Source organism: Dromiciops gliroides, chromosome 3 (genome assembly GCF_019393635.1).
Source record: "Dromiciops gliroides isolate mDroGli1 chromosome 3, mDroGli1.pri, whole genome shotgun sequence".
NCBI lineage: Eukaryota > Metazoa > Chordata > Mammalia > Microbiotheria > Microbiotheriidae > Dromiciops > Dromiciops gliroides.
This window is the reverse complement of record NC_057863.1, coordinates 504,033,090-504,056,073: the sequence shown is the minus strand read 5'-3', so window position 1 is coordinate 504,056,073 and position 22,984 is coordinate 504,033,090. Positions and strand designations below refer to the sequence as shown.

The following is a 22,984-nucleotide window of genomic DNA, read 5'->3' as shown; positions in this document are numbered from 1 at the left end:
TCATATTTTTCTTTTTTTGGAATCTTCTTGTACAAAATGACTAATGTGGAAATGTTTTACATAATTGCACTTGTATAACCTACATCTGATTGCTTACCATCTTGGGGGGAGGGGATAGAATTTGGAACTCAAACTTTAAATAAAAATGTTTTAAAAATTGGGAAAAAAGACTCTGGGGTACTTGAGAGGTTTAAGAATAAAAATGTGTGCATTACTAGGCCTATATCCAAAGAAAAAGGTCTCATATATACATTATAATTATAGCAGTTCTTTTTGTGGTAGCTCTAACTAGGAAACTAAGGGGGTATCCATTAATTGGGAAATGGCTAGGGAAATTATGGAATATGATAGTATTGGAATACTAGTACATCACAGGAAATGTGAAAAGAAATTATTTCAAAGAAACCTCATAAGACTTGTATGATGTGATACAGAGTGAAGTGAGCAAACCAGGAGACAATTTCTCCAATAACAACATTATAAAGTTAAACAACTTCGAAAGACTTAAGAACTGAGTTAATGTAAGGACCAACTACATTAGATAGAATTCTAGAGGACTGATGATGAAATATACCTACCCACCTCTTGACAGAGAAGTAATGGATTCAGTGTGCTCAATGAGGACATATGGACATATTCTTTGGATGTAGCTAATGGGGAGATTGTCAGGCTTGACTATGAATATATTGTTATAATTATTTTATTTTTATTTATAGTTGGAGTATGGGAGGAAAATAGGGAGAGAAAATGGATTTTTTTAAGTAAAAGAAAATTTAAATTAGAAAGTTAAGCAATAAAAGAAACTCCTAATATTCACAAACAAAAGGATCTAGAATAGAAGGCAACACCCTATAATCTACAGCAAAGCTTCTTCTTCTTCTTTTTTTTTTTTTTTTTTTGGGTGAGGCAATTGGGGTAAGTGACTTGACCAGAGTCACACAGCTAGTAAGTGTCTGAGGCCGGATTGAACTCAGGTCCTCCTGAGTCCAGGACTGGTGCTCTATCCACTGTGCTACCTAGCTGCCCCTGCAGCAAAGCTTCTTAAACTATGGGTTATGACCCCATATGGGGTCATGCAACTGAATGTTGGGTCACAAAAAATTTGACAACAGTAAAAGATTACGTATACCTATTTTATATACTCATATACCTGGGGTCACAAGTGGAAAAAAGTTTAAGAAGCCCTTATCTACAGGACTTGCTCCCAACCTGGGAACCATAGACCCCCTAGGAGGCCACAGAGATATTCAAAGACTTCTAGATATGTTAATATGTTAAATATATTAAACAAGAATTTTCATTTTGATCTTTAATTCTAAGAAAATGTGTAGCATGATTCTGCATATTAAACATACCTTCTCTAGACCAAATGTCTTGCATATATATGTATATATAAAGTGTGTGTGTATGTGTTTAAACATTACTATTTCTCAAATGTAAAGAGATGCTTTGTGATTTTTAAAACAATCCATTGAAAAGCATTACTGATTTTATGGTAACTTTTTGTCATTTTCTCAATGTTAATTAGTAGCACATTTACTATAACAATACAATTGTCAAATTTTAGAAATTAAAAGGAGGTCCTTGGATTTAAAAAATTTCAGCACCATTATGCTACAGGATGCTCATACACTAACGATCTAGGTGACTGGTCAAAGCAGCCCTTGACTATGAAATCTGGTACCATTTCTACAGACTTACCTGAACTTACAGAAGAGCACAGGATCATAAAAGGAACATACAACAGTGTTTGTAATGATCCAAGATCTGGATTCATAGCGCCAGAATACAGGGGCTGATAGAATAGACTTCCAGAGTAAAAAACAGTTCTTGGCACACTGAAACAAATGAAAGAGAAAAAGAAAAACCTTTAATCATCTTTGCTATAAGTAGACAGAAGTGATGGCCTAAATCCTAATCTTTTTGTTAACTACAGATAATCATACTCTGGGGTCTTAATGACATAGATTCTCCTACAATATCAACTAATTTATGGAGACTAAATTAGGCATCTTAAAAGTTCCACTATGTGACAATTAAAAATATGAGAGACATAGTTTCTGGGTAATTTAATAATTTTATTAATAGGCTAAAAGGTTATTAATAAAAGGATAGTCAGTGGCTGTCTCTCTCAGACCAAAGATCCCTAATGATGGTGAACTCAAAGTTTATATACCCTTCTAACTATAGGCGGTTCATCTCATAGCACTTAAATCTAATTGGTTGACAATAGTGGAAGTGAGTTATATTAAAATCAAGTCTGGAGGCAGCTAGGTGGCATAGTGGATAGAGCACCAGCCCTGGAGTAAGGAGAACCTGAGTTCAAATCCAGCCTCAGACACTTGACACTTACTAGCTGTGTGACCCTGGGTAAGTCACTTAACCCCAATTGCCTCGCCAAAAAAAAAAAAAAAAGCAGTCTGGGATATAGGACTTAAGTCACTCAAATCTTGGTAAAGAAAAGACATCAGAGAAAGAATGTAGACCCCACTCAAGCTGATTGGAGCAACATTAGTTTCTTATCAGTAAAGTCCTTCAGTTATCTAGATAAACTGATTTGTCTCCATCCAAGATTCCTTGACCCAGATGAATCTTACTTTCAAGGAGAACTAGACCTTGGGGTGGTATGGGGTAAGAAGGACTAAGAAAGAAAGGGAGAACATTGGGTCCTCCCCAAGATATTAGTTATAATTATTTCTCACAACTAAATTTTCACATCATTAAGATTCCATTTTGTACCCAAGTAATTTATCTTGATATATCAGGCAATTCAATTTTCATAATCACCCAAATTAGTCATAGTTGCCACAGTTAGACAATGGAAAAACTGTACTTGCAACTGAATTATGATTCAAAATACAAGATCATGATGTTAAAGCCTTGATACCTTAATGATGCTGAATATAATGAATACTGTGTTGTTCTTTTGTAACATAATGTTACCAGTGGCCCACCTTTAGTGAGGTTTATTTTTAAGAGTTTTCAGCACTAGTGAAGAATTCTTAAATTTACCCATCCATTCTCATGTCACTCATTCATTTTCCTTTTGACTAACAGTATGCATTCAAGGTAGCTGTGTTAGAAAGGGAATGTATTGGCTATGCGATACTTTAAATTACAGTTTCTTTAATGGCATTTTAAAACTGCTCGAGATTTAGAAATGGGTATGGATATGGATATCTGCCCTATACTATAAGAAAAATACTTATACTTGATACAATTATAACATACTTTATTGTTGTTGTTCATCCTTCATTATATTTGACATAATCCCCAAATGGTATTACTTGGTATTACAATTTAATAGTATGAAGATAGAAGAAAGGATTCATCTAAGCATTACTTTCAAGAAGTCACAAATATTACCAGAATCCCTGAACCCTCAACAAAACAACATGTTTTCATTTTATATGAAAAAAAGCACCAGAGAAGGCTAGAAAAAGCTGTATTATAGGCTAATATTTAGCTCAGAATATTAGGTCCTCTGACAAGACTTTTTAGAAATTCTCCAACTGACCTTTTTAGTGAGCAAGAAAGGATATTTTTGGTAACACTCAGTTGTCAGAAGGGGCCAGCTGGGCAAAAATTTCTTCAGTTTATTTGAATTCTCACTCAGTTTCAAGGGCAAGAATTTCCACATTACTAGTAAGGATTCAGGGCAAAGGTAAACATTCAAATAACTTGTTAACAGGAGATACTTCCCTCAAAGGGTTGGGGGCGGGGTGGGGTGTAGGGGGATTCTTTTCTTCCTTTTGCCAAATCTTTGTTCACGTATTTATTTATAAAAAGCAATGAAACATATTCAGCATCAACTTTAAACCCTAGCCCATGAGCTACTGACTTCAGCTGCAGCTGTCTTAAAAACAAGGCAGAGGGGGGCAGCTAGGTGTCGCAGTGGATAAAGCACTGGCCTTGGATTCAGGAGGACCTGTAGTTCAAATCCAGCCTCAGGCACTTGACACTTACTAGCTGTGTGACCCTGGGGAAGTCACTTAACCCTCAATGCCCTGCAAAAAAACAAAAAACAAAAACAACAAAAACAAAAAACAAAAACAAAAACACAAACCCAAACAAGGCAGATTTATTATTACTATCTAGATAATATCCTATAGGAATACCTTTACCAACCCATTTTTACCCTATTGTTTATTGGGGTCTCTGCTTCAGATGTCAATATAGATGACTTTTTATAGCTATTCCTGTTTGATTTTGTAGACTAGAATAAAACTAATGTCAAAAGATAATAAGCTTGATATTTCAATGTATTTATGACTGCAATTCTTGTTATTACTCCCCACAATGGTAGAGATCACAACCCAGTCTCTCTCATATTCATGCTCCCATTCTTCTGCCCACTTGTAACTCATTGGGCAATCTGAAGTAAGTACTTACTAAAGATAAGGACTATGCCTTAATTACTTTTTATCTCCTCCAGGCCTCTAGGTACTTAACAAAGAGTGTTGAATGAATATTCAGCTATCTAATGAAAGCCCAAAGGTAGATGAATGGGTGAAATATGAATTCCCAATTCCATAATGAATTCCATGAAGCTGCAGGAAAACAACACTGTTGGGACAGCTAGGTGGCACAGTAGATAAAGCACCAGCCCTAGATCAGGAGGACCTGAGTTCAAATCTAGCCCCAGACACTTAACACTTACTAACTGTGTGGCTGGGGGGGGGGGGAAGGAAGGGGAGGAAAACAAAACTGTTGGTGGAATGGTGAATTGGTTCAGCCATTGTGAAGAGAAAAATGAAACTATACCCCCCAAATTACTACATTGTACATTTCCTTTTTTAAATCTTAGTAGTATTTTATTTTTGCTAATTATATGTAAATAGTTTTCAACATTCACTCTGTAAAATCTTTGAGCTCCAAATTTTTCTCTCTCTCTCTTTCCTCTCCCCTCCCTAAGACAGCAAGCAATCTGAAAGAGGCTATACAGTACAAACATGTTAAACCTATTTCCACATTAGTCATGTTGTGAAAGAATATGAACAAAAGGGAAAAACCACAAGGAAAAAAAAAAGAAAATAGTATGCTTTGACCTGCATTCAGATTCCATAGTTCTTTTCCTGGATGTTGAGAACATTTTCTATCAAGAGTCTTTTGGAATTCTCTTGGATCACTGCATGCTGAGAAGACCTAAAATCCATCATAGTTAATCACTGCACAATTTTGCTGTTATTGTGAACAATGTTCTCCTGGTTCTGCTCACTTCACTCAGTATCAGTTCATGTAAGTGAGAGAAAAGATCATATTTGGACCCTTCTCAGAGCCCTAAAGGCAGAGAGTGAGTCTGGTTTCAGGCCCTACAGCTTTGTTGCCCAAACCTCCCAGCAGGGGGCTGTCTGGCACATGAGGCTCTGAGGAGCCCAGGCTCCAGGGCCTCAGGCCCGAGCAGGGCCTGGGTTTTGTGGGAGTCGGGCTTGGCTGGGAATTCACCTTGAGGTGCCCGAGGATCCCCAGGTGACTTGGAGCTCAAGCCCTGATTTGAGTTTTGTTTTGAAAGGTTATGTTTACACAAGCACTGTTTGGGGGGAATGGGGACATTCTTACATTTTTTAAAATATCTAATGAGTGGTGGCCAATAAATTATAAGCTTTATCAAGAGTTTAGACTTTTAAGCATTTATTAAGGAGAATAAGAATTTGGTGAAGAGAAAGAGGCCTAGATGCCTATATCTATCTATCTCAGGGAGCCTGCATTTTTGCTCCACTCTCCATGAGAGGTCCTGACAAAAAGAGAGTGTGAGAGCGAGCCTTGCCCCTTCTTCATCCCACAAGCCTCCTCTGAAACTGGGAACATCCCATACACACACACACACACACCCCTCCAAGCTAATTGGCTGATAGCTTTGATAAACAGTAGTCACGAGCAAATGTCACTTCCTGACACCAAGGAACTGACCACATGGCTTGCCCTCAGACACCTTCTCCTCATGGCAGAGTTTTCCTACAGTAACTCTCCAGGAGGTGGCATTACTCCAATTGTCATATACTCTAGCTTGGGGTTGGGGCCTAAGGCCGCAATCTGATTGATCGATAAATGGAGCAATCTGATTGGTCAATCCTCAAGTCAGGTTTTCTCTCTTGAAGAGTTATGTAACACAGAATTGTTCTGAAGAAGAGTGGACACTCTTGCCCAGAATAGGTTATGACCTGGTATCATAGTTTGTAAAATCTGAATTGATCGATGGTACCACCTGACTAGTTTCTAGCACTGTGATTGGTCCAAATGGTACAATCTGATTGGTTGTTATTGTTATGCTGTATGCTGATGGGGGAAAGTATGTAAATGTGGAATAGTAAAATGCCTTATAATGTGATTGGTCTGAGGGGACCCCTTGAGGAGTATAAATAGAGGGAAGCCTTCACCCACCAACTGTTGCCTGCTTGGATTCTTTGAGCAGGGACCTGCTAGCAACACTAGAGCTGCCAACACTTGAGCGGCAACACTAGGGCCACTAACACTAGAGCTGTGCAACACTTATTTGAGCTGTTAGCCACGTTTCTAACATAAGTCTTTACAGGTTTTTCTGAAATCTGTCTGCTCGTCATTTCTTATAGCACAATAATATTCCATTACATTCATATACCACAACTTGTTCAGCCATTCCCAAATTGGTGGACTATCCCCTCAATTTCCAATTCTTTGCCACCACAAAAAAAAAGCTGCTATAAATATTTTTGTACATGTGGGTCCTTTTTCCTTTCTTTGATCTCTTTGGGATACAGACCTAGTCCTGGTATTTGTGCATTTTCTTTGATCCAACAATAACACTTCTAGGTTTCTATCCCAAAGAGATCCAAGAAGGAAGGGACCTTTACATATTAAAGATATTTATAGCAGTTCTTTTTATTATAGCAAAGAACCAGAAATGAAAAGGAGTAAACATTTATTGGTGAATGGCTAAACAAAATATGGTAAATGCATGTAATGGAATATTATGGCAGTATAATAAATGATGAAAGTTTCAGAGAAACCAAGGAAGTCTTTATGAACTGATACAGAGTAAAATAAGCAAAAACAGAACAATTTCTATCATAACAACATTGTAAAGGACAAACAACTTTAAAAGACTCTGATCAATGTAACGACCAACAATGATTCCATAGCACTAATGACATCTGACGGCAAGGTGATTAGAGTCAAGATACAGAATGTGACAATTTTTTGGACATGGCCAATGTGGAAATTTCTTCTGACTATGCTTATCTGTTATAAGGATTTTGTTTTGTTTTATTTTGTTTCCCCAATGGGAAGAAGTAGAAAAAAGAAAATGCAATGTACAAGTGAATAAAAGTTCAAAAAAATTTAAAGAAATAAATTTATGGGGGCAGCTAAGTTGCACAGCGCAAAAATCACTGGCCCTGCATTCAGGAAGACCTGAGTTCAAAACCAGCCTCAGACACTTGACACTAACTGTGTGACCCTGGACAAGTCACTTAACCCTCATTGCCCCGTGAAAGAAAGAAAAGAAAGAAAGAAGTTTATATAGTTAATATAGAATAAAGTAACTTTTTGTTTGTTTTTTGGTTTTGGTGAGGCAACTGGGGTTAAGTGACTTGCCCAGGGTCACATAGCTAGTAAGTGTTAAGTGTCTGAGGCCAGATTTGAACTCAGGTCCTCCTGAATCCAGGGCGGATGCTCTATCCATTGCGCCACCTAGCTGCTCCGAATAAAGTACTTTTATCCTTATTGGGAGGGCCAAATGAATTCCTTTTGAATCTAAGCAATGGATTGGGTGATTAGGGATGATGTTATAAAAAGAGATAAATCAAGGTAGCAGGAGAAAGCATTTAAAGTTGCATTCCCTTAAGCCTTGTGAAACTCAGAAACTCCAATTACAGAGTAACCACCCCTGACATAAGACCTCTGCTCTTTACCCAGAGCCTTTGATGAAATAGGGTAAAAAGTCACTGCAGATAAGTTACACAGCATGGTTTCAATTTGTTACATGCATATTCACAGATTTCATGACTGAGCATAGTTTTTCTTTCCTTCTTTCTTTCTTTGGGGGGGGCAGGGCAATGGGGAATAAGTGACTTGCCCATGGTCACACAGCTAGTGTCAAGTGTCTGAGCCCAAATTTGAACTCAGGTCCTCCTGAATCCAGGGCCAGTGCTTTATCCACTGTGCCACCTAGCTTGCCCCTTGAACATAGTAGTAGGCCTCCACCAGTCACGGACGACCATGGATCAGCGCCTTGAAGAGCCACAAGCCACAAGCTACAGTGTGGCTGTGCAGTCCGATATGGGGAGCTGCAGCTTCTGAGTGACTTATAACTGGTAACTGCCACATCCCGTGTTGTAATCTACCCCATGAGGAGTAGCTGGAAGTGTCCTCTCCAGGGTGCTGGCCTGGGCAGATCAATATGGAAAACAGGTTTTCCCTCTCCACGACATTGGTGGATCCAAAGGAGAGGCAGAGCCAATACAGTTTGGCACCAGTGCCGCAGGAGTTGCCAGAGGGATGTGATGTCCAACATCCAACTGCCTAAGGGACTCCGACTCCTGATTTTTCTTCGGGGTTAACTCCTGAAGCCTTTCCCATATATGGGTATAGCCGCAAGGCAGTGGAAGTTTAAAATCAGGGTTTTCTTTCCCCTAGGCAGGTTGCCTGCGAAGGGCTAACAAGCCCCGCCTGCCCAAAGCGACTGGTTTTAAGGTGCCAGTGACTCGCCCTTCGCCCCTTCTCCTGTTAGTGGAAACAGTCCTGCCACGAGAAGGCCAGGAGTTGGGCTTTGGTTGTCAGAGCCTATTTGAGACGCATGCCATTGGAGCATAGTTTTTTCTAAAAATACATACATATATTTTATTAACATTCAAAAAGGTACTGGCACTTCATGGAAAATTCTGAAGGCAATTTATTCAAAACAGCAAATTAGGAAACTACATATGTTTATATATATATATATATATTTGGGGGGGCGGGGCATGGGGGTTAAGTGACTTGCCCAGGATCACACAGCTATTAAGTGTCAAGTGTCTGAGGCTGACTTTGAAACTCAGGTCCTCCTGAATCCAGGGCCAGTGCTTTATCCACTGCACCACCTAGCTGCCCCCTATATATTTCTTTTTCTTTTTTTTTTAATATACATTTCTTTTTCAAAAAATCAATATCACCACACTAAAATTAATTCTAATGAAATATCATTATTTTAAGTATTTTCCTTTCTTTTCTCCACCAATTTTACTACTGGCATAATATACACAATCCCACAGTACCTTCAGTTTCCCTCAGTCTCTATCATCATCATTGATAGTTTTTACATAACAATTTAAGATTTGCAAAGCACTTTCCCTATGTGGTCATTCTGTCCTCACAATGCTTAAAGTTAGGTGCTACAGTATTCCCCACTTTACAAATAAGAAAACTTAGAGAAGTTAAATGATTTGTCCAGGGGTCACACAGCTATTGTAGGAAGCTGGCTTTGAACTTAAGTCTTCCTGATTCCAACTCCCACCTCTACCACCTAATTGCCTTCCTCAACCAGCAATGTTATTATTGTTATTGTTCAGTCATAGCAGTCATCACAGACTCTATATGATCCTATTTGGGGTTTTCTTGGCAAAGATATTTCTCTAGCTCATTTTACAGATGAGGAAAACTGAGACAACCAGAGGTTAAGTGACTTGCCCAGGGTCACACAGCTAGTACATATCTGAGGCCACATTTGAATTCAGGTCTTCCTGACTCTAGGCCTATCATTCTATCCACTGCACCACCTAGCAGCCCGGACCAGCAATAGAAAAAAAACAAACTCAGGAGAATGGAGAACAGGAGTGAGACATAAACTAAATCCTCAGCCTCAGATACTGTGTGACTAGTTAAACATGGCCTGTGTGATATCTGAAATAATGGACAAATTGTGATCATCTAAAATAATCTAGTTCATTGCAACCAAAGAAATATATTTGATTATCCACTCATACAAAGGAATAGAACTGGAAGAAATGTAGTCTTCCACTCCAAACCAGAGTCATTATATAGATGCAATACTTTTTCTGTGCAGTTCTGAAAGTGACAAAGAAAAATACTAGAGCAGGTTTTTAGAGCTGTCACTACTGCTCACAGGCACCTAAGAGTGAGCACTATCCTTCTTTATACACCTGTAGGAACCAAGAAAATGGGACAGCTAGATGCAATATCACCTCCAAGTATAAAGTATTTCCCCCACTAGGGAAAAAAATCTTAAATCTTTATGACAAAGCCTTTACTTCAGAGGGTGTCCTTAAAGTTATAGTCTTCTTCAAACCATTCACTACCTAGATGAAAAGCAATCTGCCAGTTTCTAATGGAAACAATGCAGAGTAAAGGGATAATGAGTAGGCCATGTAGTTAGGAAAAGCAGGCCTCACTGTCTTTTCACACTTCCTCCAGCAACTTTCTAAAAACTTAAAAACCTACTCATCACTTGTTTATCAGCATCAGTAGACGTTTCCACAAAAGGCATTTTGCATACCAATGAAATAAGAGGTTCAATTTTTTAAAAAATTCATGTAGTTTTCATAAAGATCTTTAGACTTAGAAAGTCTTCTGTTGAAAGAAGAAAAAAGAACCTGAGACTTGACTAGGATTTAAAAGGGAAATATTACCCTAAAGTTTACTTAACTTGCTTTTCAGGTTGTGAAACCTAGTGCTTTTATAACCTCTTTCCACTATGCTGTCAAGAAAAACCCTTTGGGGCGATAAAGTTGTGCATACCCCTTTGACCCAGCAATTCTACTTTTAGGTCTTTTGCCCAAAGAAATCATGGAAGGGGGAAAGGGACCCACATGTACAAAAATATTTATAGCTGCTCTTTACGTGGTAGCAAGGAATTGGAAGTTGAGGGGGTGCCCATCAATTGGGGAATGGCTGGACAAGTTGTGGTATATGAATACAATGGAATACTATTGTGCTGTAAGAAATGATGAGCAGGAAGAGTTCAGAGAAACCTGGAGGGTCTTACGTGAGCTGATGATGAGTGAGATGAGCAGAACCAGAAGAACATTGTACACAGTATCATCAACATTGAGTGTTGACCTACTGTGATGGACTATATTCTTCTCACCAATGCAATGGTACAGAAGAGTTCCAGGGAACTCATGATAGAAGAGGATCTCCAAATCCAAGAAAAAAAAAGAAAGAAAGAACTGTGGAGTATAGATGCTGATTGAACCATATTATTTCTTTTGTTTTGGGTGCTGTTTTTTTTTTCCTATTTTGAGGTTTTGCATCACTGCTCTGATTTTTCTCTTGTAACAGGATTAATGCAGAAATAGGATTAATGTTATTATGTGTATATATGTGTGTGTATATATCTATATCTATATGTATAGAGATATATAGATATAACCTATATCAGATTACCTGCTGTCTAGGGGAGGGGGGAGGGAGGGGAGGGAGGGAGAAAAATCTGAAATTGTAAAGCTTGTATAAACAAAAGTTGAGAACTATCTTTACATGTAACAGAAAAAATAAAATACCAATAAAACACTTAAAAAAAAAAAAAGAAAAACCCTTTGGGAAAAGCTGTTCCTGAATCTTTAGATTTATTTCCTTTGGTTTTGAAGCAAGGCCTTTGCTTTCACAAAGGTTGACTGCTGCTCTCTTTCTGAATCATTGTCCTTATATTAACCCTTCCCTTCATTTCATTTAGGCTTAGGAAGTAAGCAGGATGAATTTATGAACACAAACCAACTCTGGCGCAATATAATTTTTCAGAAGCATGAATTTTTAAAATTGAATTAATTTCCTTTTAAAGAACAACAGAAGAGATACTTAAAAGAAAAGAATCATTTCCCTACTCAAAAAGTACAATGGAGTCTGAACAAAGGATTATAATTTATTTTGAAATATACTGTGTCAATGTGTAAGTGGGGAAATTCTTCATTAACCAAAAAAAAAAAAAAATCCCATGTCTAAATTCCATCTCAATGCGATAGGTAACTCTCTAAAACTATAAGTTGCCAAGAAGGCTCTGTCTGACTTAAGCTGGTAGAGGAAGTTTCTTTTTTTATTTTTTTTTATTTTTATTTTTAGTGAGGCAATTGAGGTTAAAGTGACTTGCCCAGGGTCACACAGCTAGTAAGTGTTAAGTGTCTGAGGCCGCATTTGAACTCAGGTATTCCTGATTTCAGGGCCGGTGCTCTATCCACTGCGCCACCTAGCTGCCCCGGAAGTTTCTTATACCAATGAAATCACAGGTCCAGACCCTATGCCTAGGAATTCTTTATTAAGTTAGGTAATGGGGGACACAGCTAGATGGCGCAGTGGTTAAAGCACCGGCCCTGAATTCAGGAGTACCTGAGTTCAAATCCGAACTCAGACACTTGACACTTACTAGCTGTGTGACCCTGGGCAAGTCACTTAACCCCCATTGCCTGCAAAAAAACAAAACAAACAAAACAAAACAAAAAAAAAAGAAGTAGGTAATATCTCTGGTGCCATAACCCAGGCTGACTACCATCTCTATATATTGCAGTCCTCTACTGGCCTGAGCAGAGCAGAGATTTCAATCCCTCATGGGCATAGACCAACACCCCCTAGGATCCAATTCTATATCACTCCCCTTCCATGATCTCCTATTCTCTCTCCCCAATTTTAAAGCCCAGTTTCTCCTTCTGGCAGTGGGAAATTTTCTCTCCTAATGCAACTACAACCCAACAATAGTCTGTCCTCTGCACTACACCACATTCTCCTAAACTGCTTTTCTCCATGACAGAATTTCTAGTTATGGCTCATATACCTGGCCCCAAACTTCAATTTTTACATCTTTTTTTCATCCAGCACTGGAATTGAACAATTTTGTGAAAATCTCTAGATGTATTCTTAGCATTTGGGGGGGGGGCAGGGCAATGGGGGTTAAGTGACTTGCCCAGGGTCACAAAGCTAGTAGGTGTCAAGTGTCTGAGGCCACATTTGAACTCAGGTCCTCCTGAATCCAGGGCCGGTGCTTTATCCACTGTGCCACCTAGCTGCCCCAGCATTTTTTTTTTTTGCCAAATTTTATGGTTCATCACTTTTAGAATATTCCTTGTTCCCCCATTGCCATTTTCATAGTTCCTTCTACCATTATCACATAGCAACCTATCTTTTTTCTAAGATACTCATTATTTAAATTTATCACCTAATTCAGAGCCTGATGACCATTATCTACTGAACCCCCAGAATATTCTGTTTCCTTATTCAATGAGTTCAGTGCCTGGATCATACACAGTCTGCCAACTCTTGCTCTCATGCTAGAGGACTTCAATATACTGATGTAACCATAACAAGTAAATAAACTCCCTCAAAAACCTTAATTTCCAAGTTCCTCAACTGATTCAGTTTCTCATGACTTCTCTACACCACCTCAACCAAAAGGTGATCATAACCTTGACTTAACCATTACCCACAGATATTCTCTCCCTTTTGACTGGAGGGGTTGGAGAACTGAGCAAAAAATTCCTAAAGCCTCCCTTTATAAAGGGCTCAGGATTTTTCAACCATCTCTCCATTTCCCAACAGTTGCTGTGCTTGGTTTTGACTCTATGAACATCATGCTTTCTCAGAATAAGCTCATCCAGAAAGAAAGAAAAGAAAGAGGAAGAGAGAAAGAAAGAAAGAAAGGAAGGAAGGAAGGAAGGAAGGAAGGAAGGAAGGAAGGAAGGAAGGAAGGAAGGAAGGAAGGAAGGAAGGAAGGAAGGAAGGAAGGAAGGAAGGAAGGAAGAACTCATCATCAGAAATCCCATCTTCATGGCCATAAATTGCATCAGCTTTTTTTTGTGGGGCAATGAGGGTTAAGTGACTAGCCCAGGGTCACACAGCTGGTAAGTGTCAAGTGTCTGAGGCCGTATTTGAACTCAGGGTCCTCCTGAATCCAGGGCCGGTGCTCTATCCACTGTGCCACCCAGCTGCCCCCTGAAATTGCTTTAGCTTTGATACTCAACACCTTATAGTAACCTCAGTGACCACATCTCCCCTTTGACTGAAGGGCTGGAGCAAAGGGCAAAAAAAAACTTCATTTTGTGTATTGTCTTTACCCATCAGATTATAAACTCTTGAAGGCAACGACTGTATTATTTTTTTTTTAATTATTCCCAGCACTTAGCACTATGTCTGACTCAAAATAGGCACTTATTTACTATATCAACTCCTCTACTTTTATCATTCTACTTTTCTCTATGCCTTACAACCAGGAAGATTTAACCACTACCTGCAATCTCTCCACCCCTCAATTTTTTTCACAGAATAACACCTTTACACTGGCCATACTGTCCTCTCTCCACCTCTTGATTGAATCAGTTTAAACTATTGTTCTACACTCAAAATTTTTGTATCCTTTTCCCATCACCTCGCCAAAACCCCAAACCTTGGTATATCCTCCTATCATCTGCCTCCTTTGATCCTATTCTCATGTGGTACTGAATGGAGCCTGAGAAAAATCATAAAACATTACTTCCTATACTACAGAATGCCAAGTGATAAAAAAATACCTTTTAAGTTGATATTTGTTATAACTTATCAAAATGTCTTGATCTGACATTTTCTAGATTTATTTCCCTTTTAAAGTATATTTTCTTCTAAACACAATTTATTTAGCTAATGAAAAATCATTACTTAATTACAGAAAATTTCCAAGTGAAGGTTCTTCTACATTCTTCTGTGATGATTAAAAATATGAGACAGAGTTTCTAGGGTATTCAATCATTTTATTAATAGCCTGGCAGGTTATGTAACAAAAGAATTGTCAATGGCCATCTCTCAGAGCAAAGATCGCTAATGGTAGTGGACTTATAGTTTATAAATCCTGCTAACTGTAGGAGGTCATCACATAGCCATTAAATCTAATTGGTTAACAATAAAATATAATTGGTTGACAGGAGTGGAGGTATGTTATATTCAAATGAAGTCACTGGCAGCTAGGTGGCGCAGTGGATAAAGCCCTGGATTCAAGGAGTACCTGAGTTCAAATCGGCCTCAGACATTGACACTTTACTAGCCTGTGTGACCCTGGGCAAGTCACTTAAGCCCCACCCCCCCAAAAAAAAATTAAGTCAGGGATATTGACTTAGATCACTCATAATTTTGGTTTTAAAAAAAAAGACACAGAAAAAAGAATATAGACGCCCCACACCCAAGCTAATTGGAGCACAATAGCTTCCACCTAGTGTGGTTTGGTACAGGCTAAATCTCATCAGTAAAATCCTTCAGTTACAAACAGATCTGTTTCCCAAGATTCTTTGACCCAGATGAATCTTACTTTCAAGAAGAACTGGACCTTGGAGTAAGGGGTGGGGAGTGGCCGGTGAAGAGTACTGAGAAAGAAGGGGAGAACACTGGGTCCCCACCCCCAAGATATTGGTTAAAATTCTCATACTCTCAAAAAGTATTTAATCATTGCTTACTGTGTAAAGCAATGGGGGATGGGGAGACATCCTTGCAAACCAAATATTGACTTAGAAAACCCACATATTAACAGTATATATGTTCTATGTTTATTTTATTTATTTTGTTAAATGTTTCCTGATTACTTTTTAATCTGATTCTGCACTTGGGAGTGCTGTGGGAGACATGTTTGGCACCGATGGTGTAAAGCACTGCAGGTGCAATGCAGAATTCCATTATGAATCCTCCCCTCAACGTGCTTACTATCAAGTAAAGGAGATAAAATGTATACTTTAATACATAAATGGCTTGTAAAGAATCATGACTTAGAAACCCCTGCTTGCACCCTGGCTGGGGCTCAGGCACTGAGCCTCCCAACCAGCACAGTGCTCCACCCACCTCAGGCTATACGCCTATGTGGGCCTGTCCAAATTATGATGATGGGAAAGCCGGGTGAGGGCAGTCAGGTGACCATTCTACTACCGCCCGTTAAGTTTGTCAATCAGGGCTGTCAGCCAATTAGCTTCAGACTGTGTGTGTGTGTGTGTGTGGGTGTGTGTGTGTGTGGGGGTGTGTGTGACTGCTCGGTTTACTATGAGAGAGGGGGTGGGGCAGCTAGATGGCGAAGTGGTTAAGCACCGGCCTGGATTCAGGAGTACCTGAGTTCAAATCCGGCCTCAGACACTTGACACTTACTAGCTGTGTGACCCTGGGCAAGTCACTTAACCCCCATTGCCTGCAAAAAAAAAAAAAAAAAAGAATGAGAGAGGGGGTGCCTGGTAAGAAAGGAGGAGATTTGCCATTCTGGCTTGAGCTAGAAAGAGACAGGACGCAGCTGTGTGTTCTGTTGAGCCCCAGGCAGATTCAGGTCGTATTATTTTCCGTCCCCCATTCCTTTTTTTTTTTCCTTTCCCTTGATTCTACTAATCTTACTTGTGTTTTTAAGTTCGTTCTTGTTAATAAACATGTTCTGTTTTTTAAAAAGGCTGTTAATCTCCTTCCTTGCCCAATATTGCAGAGAGCCACCTAACAAACACTCCCCAATTAAAATTTGGCCCCTACAGGCTAAAGTAAAAGGAAATGGGGAAGTGCCTGTACGAGAGGTATAGCCTGCTACAGAAAATCAGGGAAAAAATCACTTTCAGCTATAGGAGGGCAGGAAAAACAGTAGGGTAGGAGAATATAGATAGATATGAATAAAAGTATATAGAGGGAAAGACTATGGATGATGTGTCATTCCAGCCTGGCACAAAGAATGGCTAGGATTTTGACAGATAGGAAAGCACTTCTGCCTAAGGAAAAGTTAGAAGCAAAGACACAGATATTAAAGCACAAAGAATGTCTAGGGAATAGCATGTACTCTAATTTGATTAAAGCATGGTGTAACATGTAAGAGGGGGAATAAGAGAAAATAAGGCCTCAGAGGGGAAGTTGAGGGAAGATTGTAGAAGGGTTTTAAATGGCATGCTAAGGAGTTTGGACTTTAGTCAGTAGATAATGGTGAACCAATAATTCACCCAGATCAGTAAAAACTAAGGAAGCCTAAAACTAGATAATCTCTGAGTCCTTTCCAATTCATAGCCACTCTATGATTTTTTTTTAAATTAAGAGAAAATATATGATCAAAGTTCTGCCTGCAGAATAGTTAATCTTGTCTGGCATACAGGAGGCACTACAGTAAGAGAAAAGAACTCAAAAAAGAGAGGTTAGTCACAACATTACTAGAATAGTCTAGGTGCATCTCTCTCAATCCCTTCTAAATGCTAGCACTTCTCTGCCTCTTCCAAACACAAGGGACTTCTTTTCTCCCCTCTCATTTCCATGACAGCTTAAATGACAATGTTGCACACAAAACCCCAGAATATTAAGAGGTGCTTTCTAAGATGCCTGCCATTTCAAGCAAAAACTGTGAAGAGCTTCTTGTCCTGTTGACAAATTAGTGATCTAGATAGGCAACAAAATCCACTACCTTCTACCATGTAAGATAGGAGAATTTTAGGAGCTACTTCTTGACCATGATGGAAGACATGCATAGGAATGCAATGAACTTTCAGTAACCTCACCTTCTGCCATACTAATGACAACAATCATTGTTTTTTCACTACAAATTTTCCTTAAAAACTTAAAAATAGAAATGTTCAATCAACTTAACAGAATAATTCCATGAAACATAGTTACCAACAAAAGAACAACTATGCCATATACACTATCCCTTTTGGAACAAAATAATTTAAAATTGCAAATGACTACATTCTAGATAGAATGAGACAGAGCATGATTCTTTTTTTTTTTTTTTTTGGCAGAGCAATTAGGGTTAAGTGACTTGCCAAGGGTTACACAGCTAGTAAGTGTCAAGTGTCTGAAGCTAAGATTTGAACTCAGGTTCACCTGAATCCATAGCCGATGCTTTATCCATTGCACCACCTAGCTGCCCCCAGAGCATGTTCTTTTTTTTTTTTTTTTAGTGAGGGCAATTGGGGTTAAGTGACTTGCCCAGGGTCACACAGCTAGTAAGTGTTAAGTGGTCTGAGGGCCGGATTTGAACTCAGGGTACTCCTGACTCCAGGGCTGGTGCTCTATCCACCTGCGCCATCCAGCTGCCCCAGAGCATGATTCTTAAATGACTATGCCAATGAAAACAAACTTTAAAGAGTTGTGTATAAAGAAAACCTATGACCAAACCTGGTTTGTTGTTTTTTTTAACTAATGGAATTAGGGAAGAACACAACAAAGGCTGCCAATTAATAAATTCTGGATCAAAACTCACCTCCAAAATTTTTTTTCTCTTTAATTAATCAAGTAATATTACTCCTTATTCTATGTTAATATTCCATTTATTGATACATTGTTTTGTAATTACTTTGCAGTCATTCTATATGTGTTATGTACCTCCCAATAACTATATAGTAAAGTCCTAGAAGGCAAAGTATTTAATAAGGTATCTTCTCCAAATCTAGTAGATAGATATTAACTACATAAAAATTTAAATAAAACTAGCTTTCTTCACATGTAATGAATAGGTTGTTTGTTCCGGTTTTTTATGCTTCCCTTGTTTGACATGAACGAGGGTTTTTTGTTCTATAACAACCATGGTAGCAAGGCAATTTTTAAGACATAACCTAGTTACAACAAGCAACTATGAAAAAGTCAAAGAAATATGGAGAGATCTGTGATGCAGAATGAACAAAACAGGAGTAAGAGAACAATATGCACAATTGCTATAAATATATAAATAAAAGCATTTTAAATAACAGACAAATTGACAACATTGATATTAATTTGTAAAGCACCCTAGATACAATTATATGCATTATCAGTTGGAATCAATATACTACACTTAACCATTTAAGGAGATTATACATTTTGGACATTTAAATGAGGACACTGGGGTTTGTACAATGTGATGAAACAAAATTTATTAATGAAAAAAGAAGGAAGAAAGCTTTCTAATGGGACAAAATTTAAGTATATAGCAATTTATTTTTTTATTTACTTTTTATATTCCAAATACAGTTGGCTCACATGAAAAATAGTTTAAAGGACCTTCAGACAAACAAATAATGGTCCAAGGGATGAAACCAAACACTCAGGCTTTATTTAAGTGAGCTGAGCAATATCATTTCAATTTCACACACCAGAACCCTTTAAAAGGTCCTGGAGTCTAGGGTTGTAAGAGAAAGTAATCAGACACATTCCTTTAGCTGTTGACTCCTCCATGATCACCAGAGCCTTTGATCAATGACTGTCTTCATGCTACCCACATGGAGTCTGAAAAAATGAGAGTAACAGCTGGTACACATCCTTCCCTGATTTTAATTGGGGACGGGTTAGGAGAAGGAGGAGATGATTAGCAGTCCAGTAGCAACAGATATACTGCCTAATAGTAAAAGTTCTACCCTTGCATGGGTTATTCTTAGTTCTTTTAAAAGCTACGAAATCCTTTAAAATAGTCATGCAATTGACACTGATGTATTCCTTGACACACCACACAGCTCAGTTAGTGGGAAAACACTTATCTATCTTATAAAAGCAAAGCTACTGGATATAAAATATGCCCCCCACAGCCTACCATCCATAACTCAATACCCTTCCCTTCCCAGTACTAAGACCCTCTCTCAATTTAAAAGGCAGCTTCTGAAATCCCTTCTCAAGGGCCTATTTTTTTTTAATACTTAATGATCTCATCAATCATTCACATGAACCTTTAAAAGAAAAACGTAGCACCTACAGGCTTCAATGCCCTTCCCCCAACTTCTCCCAGGCCTCAATCAAGTCAGCCAAGCATACAAACTGATCCTGTGGCCAGCAAAAGCATTTCCTTTCACTGTGGAGAGCCAAGAGCAGGGGAAGAAAATGGAAGTGACTTGGAATTATGGCACCAAAAAGGCCAGACGAGCAAGGAAATAATCAACTCCACATGAGCCACTTCAACCCTATCCCAAAGAAAGGGCCTGAGAACTAACCCCAGGAAAGGTCATTGGGATCAAGGGTCACAAGCAGAAAAAGGTGACAGTGACTGGCTGCCGGCTGCAATCAGAAATCAATGTGGTCCATAATACACACAGAGAGGGGAATGAGATCTGAGTTAGGGTTTATTAACAGCATTACTGCATTAAAAAAAAAAAAAAAGTCAAGTGTTTCCTGCTGTATTCTCTTCCAAATAGCCACTAAACTGACTATTTCTTCCTGCCTCTAGAACACAGGAAAACCAAGAACTCTGAGGAGATAAGACAATTCTGGCATCCACAGTATGTTATATACAAAGCTTTGGCCTAAGTGGGTATTAAGAGGCAGAGGTTAGGGATACAGAAATTATAAAAAAGGATTTAAGGAGATTATTCTTAAAATGACAAAATGTGGCAAGCATCAAGGGGATTTACTTTTCAAGTAGTATGCAAAATCCAGCATTTTACAACTAGGTAAGATTTGCAAGTTTGTCTTTGGGGGATTGGCTTTATAAGGGGAAAGACAATAACCAGCAAAACTAAAACACTGAAAGCATCTTCCAATTCTTGACAACAAATTCATCAATATGCCTAAAAAACCGAAAAACTAATGGGGAAGAACAGATACAAACTACATATCTAACTTGTGCTAAATTAGGGGAGGGGCAATGGGAATGAGCCCAGTTTTGTTTATCATATCTTAATAAGTAATATTGTTCCTACTGATTATTCCCTAAGTATAGTTTTTCTTGGGCAAATATTGTAGTTGGATCTGAGGTTGTAATTAACCAATTAAGAAATGGAGAAAGAGAAACCCTAAAAATACCCACATTTCTATAAAGCATAATCTGGGAGACAATGACAGAAGTAGAGAAACAACAGGCAAAATAAGGAAAATGTGGTACGCTAGAAAGGCACTAGGATTTCTGAAACATTACACACCAAGCACATTCCATCACAAACCCCTCTTTTTACAGTGATGAACTAGAACTCTGCAATTGATTTATGTGTCAGCTAAACCTATATTTTAAAAAATCTTAGGTACAGGTGAACTTTACCAACGTGAATACTGGAAAAATTGTCACAAAGCCTTTCTATCATATTCACTTGTTTTCTTGAGGTTGTTTCCTGAGGCCTGGAACATATACAGTACTCTAACATAAGCTTCCAGAGGTTTCAACAAGAATACTTTAGTATGACTACATAAAATGATTCAATAAAACTATATTCCTTGTGCAACTCGGCTTTGCTCCACTTATGATGGGAATTCGGTCAGGCAACATTACATGATCAATTTGCCACACTATCATAGAGTAGCTGCTGTACATCGCTGACAGAACTCTGAAAATATACCTGACATGTAAACCAAGTCCATGGATTATAGTGTGGTAGTAACAGTGCAAAAACTACTACAGATTGGTAAACCCAAATCCACCTGAGGATAAGTACTAATCTTCACCAAAAAAATCCTAGTGGAACAGTGAAACATTGCTAATGAAATCTGTTACCTTATGCTGTACTAAGCACATGATAACCAGAAAAAAAAAATCAAATCAATAAGAAAAATAAAGTCCTTTAGGGAAAATGAAAATATGGCATCCTAAGTGGCAATCCAATTTGAAGACTTACTCAGATGAGGTCATATCATACTTCTTATATGGTTGTGAGTCCTAGATCCATGACAGCTGTCATTATTATTATTACATAAGCATCACCTAAAAGGTTTTAATTAGCATCACCATACATTGAATGGCAAAACAAACAGACAACAAAAACTATATGTAACTCTCAGGTGAAGTATGAGAGCAATGAGCAAGTAACAAAGAAATACACCCATTTTAGATGTGCAATTTCTGTTTCACCTTATTTTTCTTTCTTTCTTTCTTTTTAGTGAGGCAATTGGGGTTAAGTGACTTGCCACGGGTTACCAGCTAGTAAGTGTTAAGTGTCTGAGGCGGATTTGAACTCAGGTACTCCTGACGTCCAGGGCCGGTGCTCTATCCACTGCGCCATCTAGCTGCCCCTGTTTCACTTATTTTTAAAAAGAAATGCAGGGCAGCTAGATGGCGCAGTGGCTAAAGCGTTGGCCCTGGATTCAGGAGTACCTGAGTACAAATCTGGCCTCAGACACTTAACACTTACTAGCTGTGTGACCTGGGCAAGTCGCTTAACCCCATTGCCCCACAAAAAAAAAAAATGCATATGGGGGCAGCTAGGTGGTGCAGTGGATAACGCATGGCCCTGGATTCAGGAGGATCTGAATTCAAATTTGACTTCAGACACTTGACACTTACAAGCTGTGTGGCCTTAGGTAGTCACTTAACTCCATTGCCTCCCCCCAATTGCATATTATATTGAATCTTTAGTTCTAGAAAATATATATATAAATTCTACCTATAAGAAGTCATATAACTTTGATGTTAATTTTAGATTTATAAGATATTGTTGGATTATCCCTTAGCTGAATCTATTTTTTAAGGTCCACATGGTATGGAAAATGAAATCAAACATGTATATGGACAAAAAGAAAAGTCTCAGTCTCTTACATTAGCACTACATAATATCCTTCTGGATGGCTTCATGGTTAGGTGGAAAGAGCACTGGCTTAATTAGTCAAGGTCTTGTGCTTAAATACCACCTCCAATGCTTATGAGCTGTGTGACCTTGGACAAGTCACTTAAAATTCCACCTGTAGTGGGGTTTTCAGTTTCCTCATCTGTAAATGAGGGGGATTAGACTAGATTGCCAAGGGACTCCCTTCTAGTTTTAAATCGGTGATCATCTGACTTGAATTACATATAAATGGCATAATTTTGTTGTTTTTGCTCTAGGAAATCTCCAATGTGACAAGGGAACTGAACTGCTTTGCATTTCAGATTACAAATGAAGCACAATGAATTATTTTCAGTCTTTTTCCTGGAAAACTTCTAGTAATATAAGTAATTATTATTATGGGACAGTTTAGGTTTATAGGTAGAAGAGAAATCTCAAAGTCCTTCCAGCCTTAGAATTCTATGTTAAATATTAAAAAACAGACTAAGAGAAAGAGAGAGAGAATGAAAAGCCTGGTCCATACTTATGATGCTATAGTTTTACATCATACTGACAGGATATTCCTGATGATAAACTAATGTGATGTGGCCCAGGAAGGGGGGGTGGGGAATGGGAAACATCATAAAATT

General features: G+C 38.4%; 1 protein-coding gene across 1 annotated transcript in view; it reads right to left on the bottom strand.

The window, feature by feature from the left end:
- CDON (cell adhesion associated, oncogene regulated) overlaps window positions 1-22,984 on the bottom strand; it is a 127,663-nt gene that overhangs the window by 63,383 nt on the left and 41,296 nt on the right. The window contains 1 exon segment of the mRNA XM_043990730.1: window positions 1,702-1,838. Within this exon segment, the coding sequence (XP_043846665.1) occupies window positions 1,702-1,777 (76 nt within the window). The 5' untranslated portion in view covers window positions 1,778-1,838.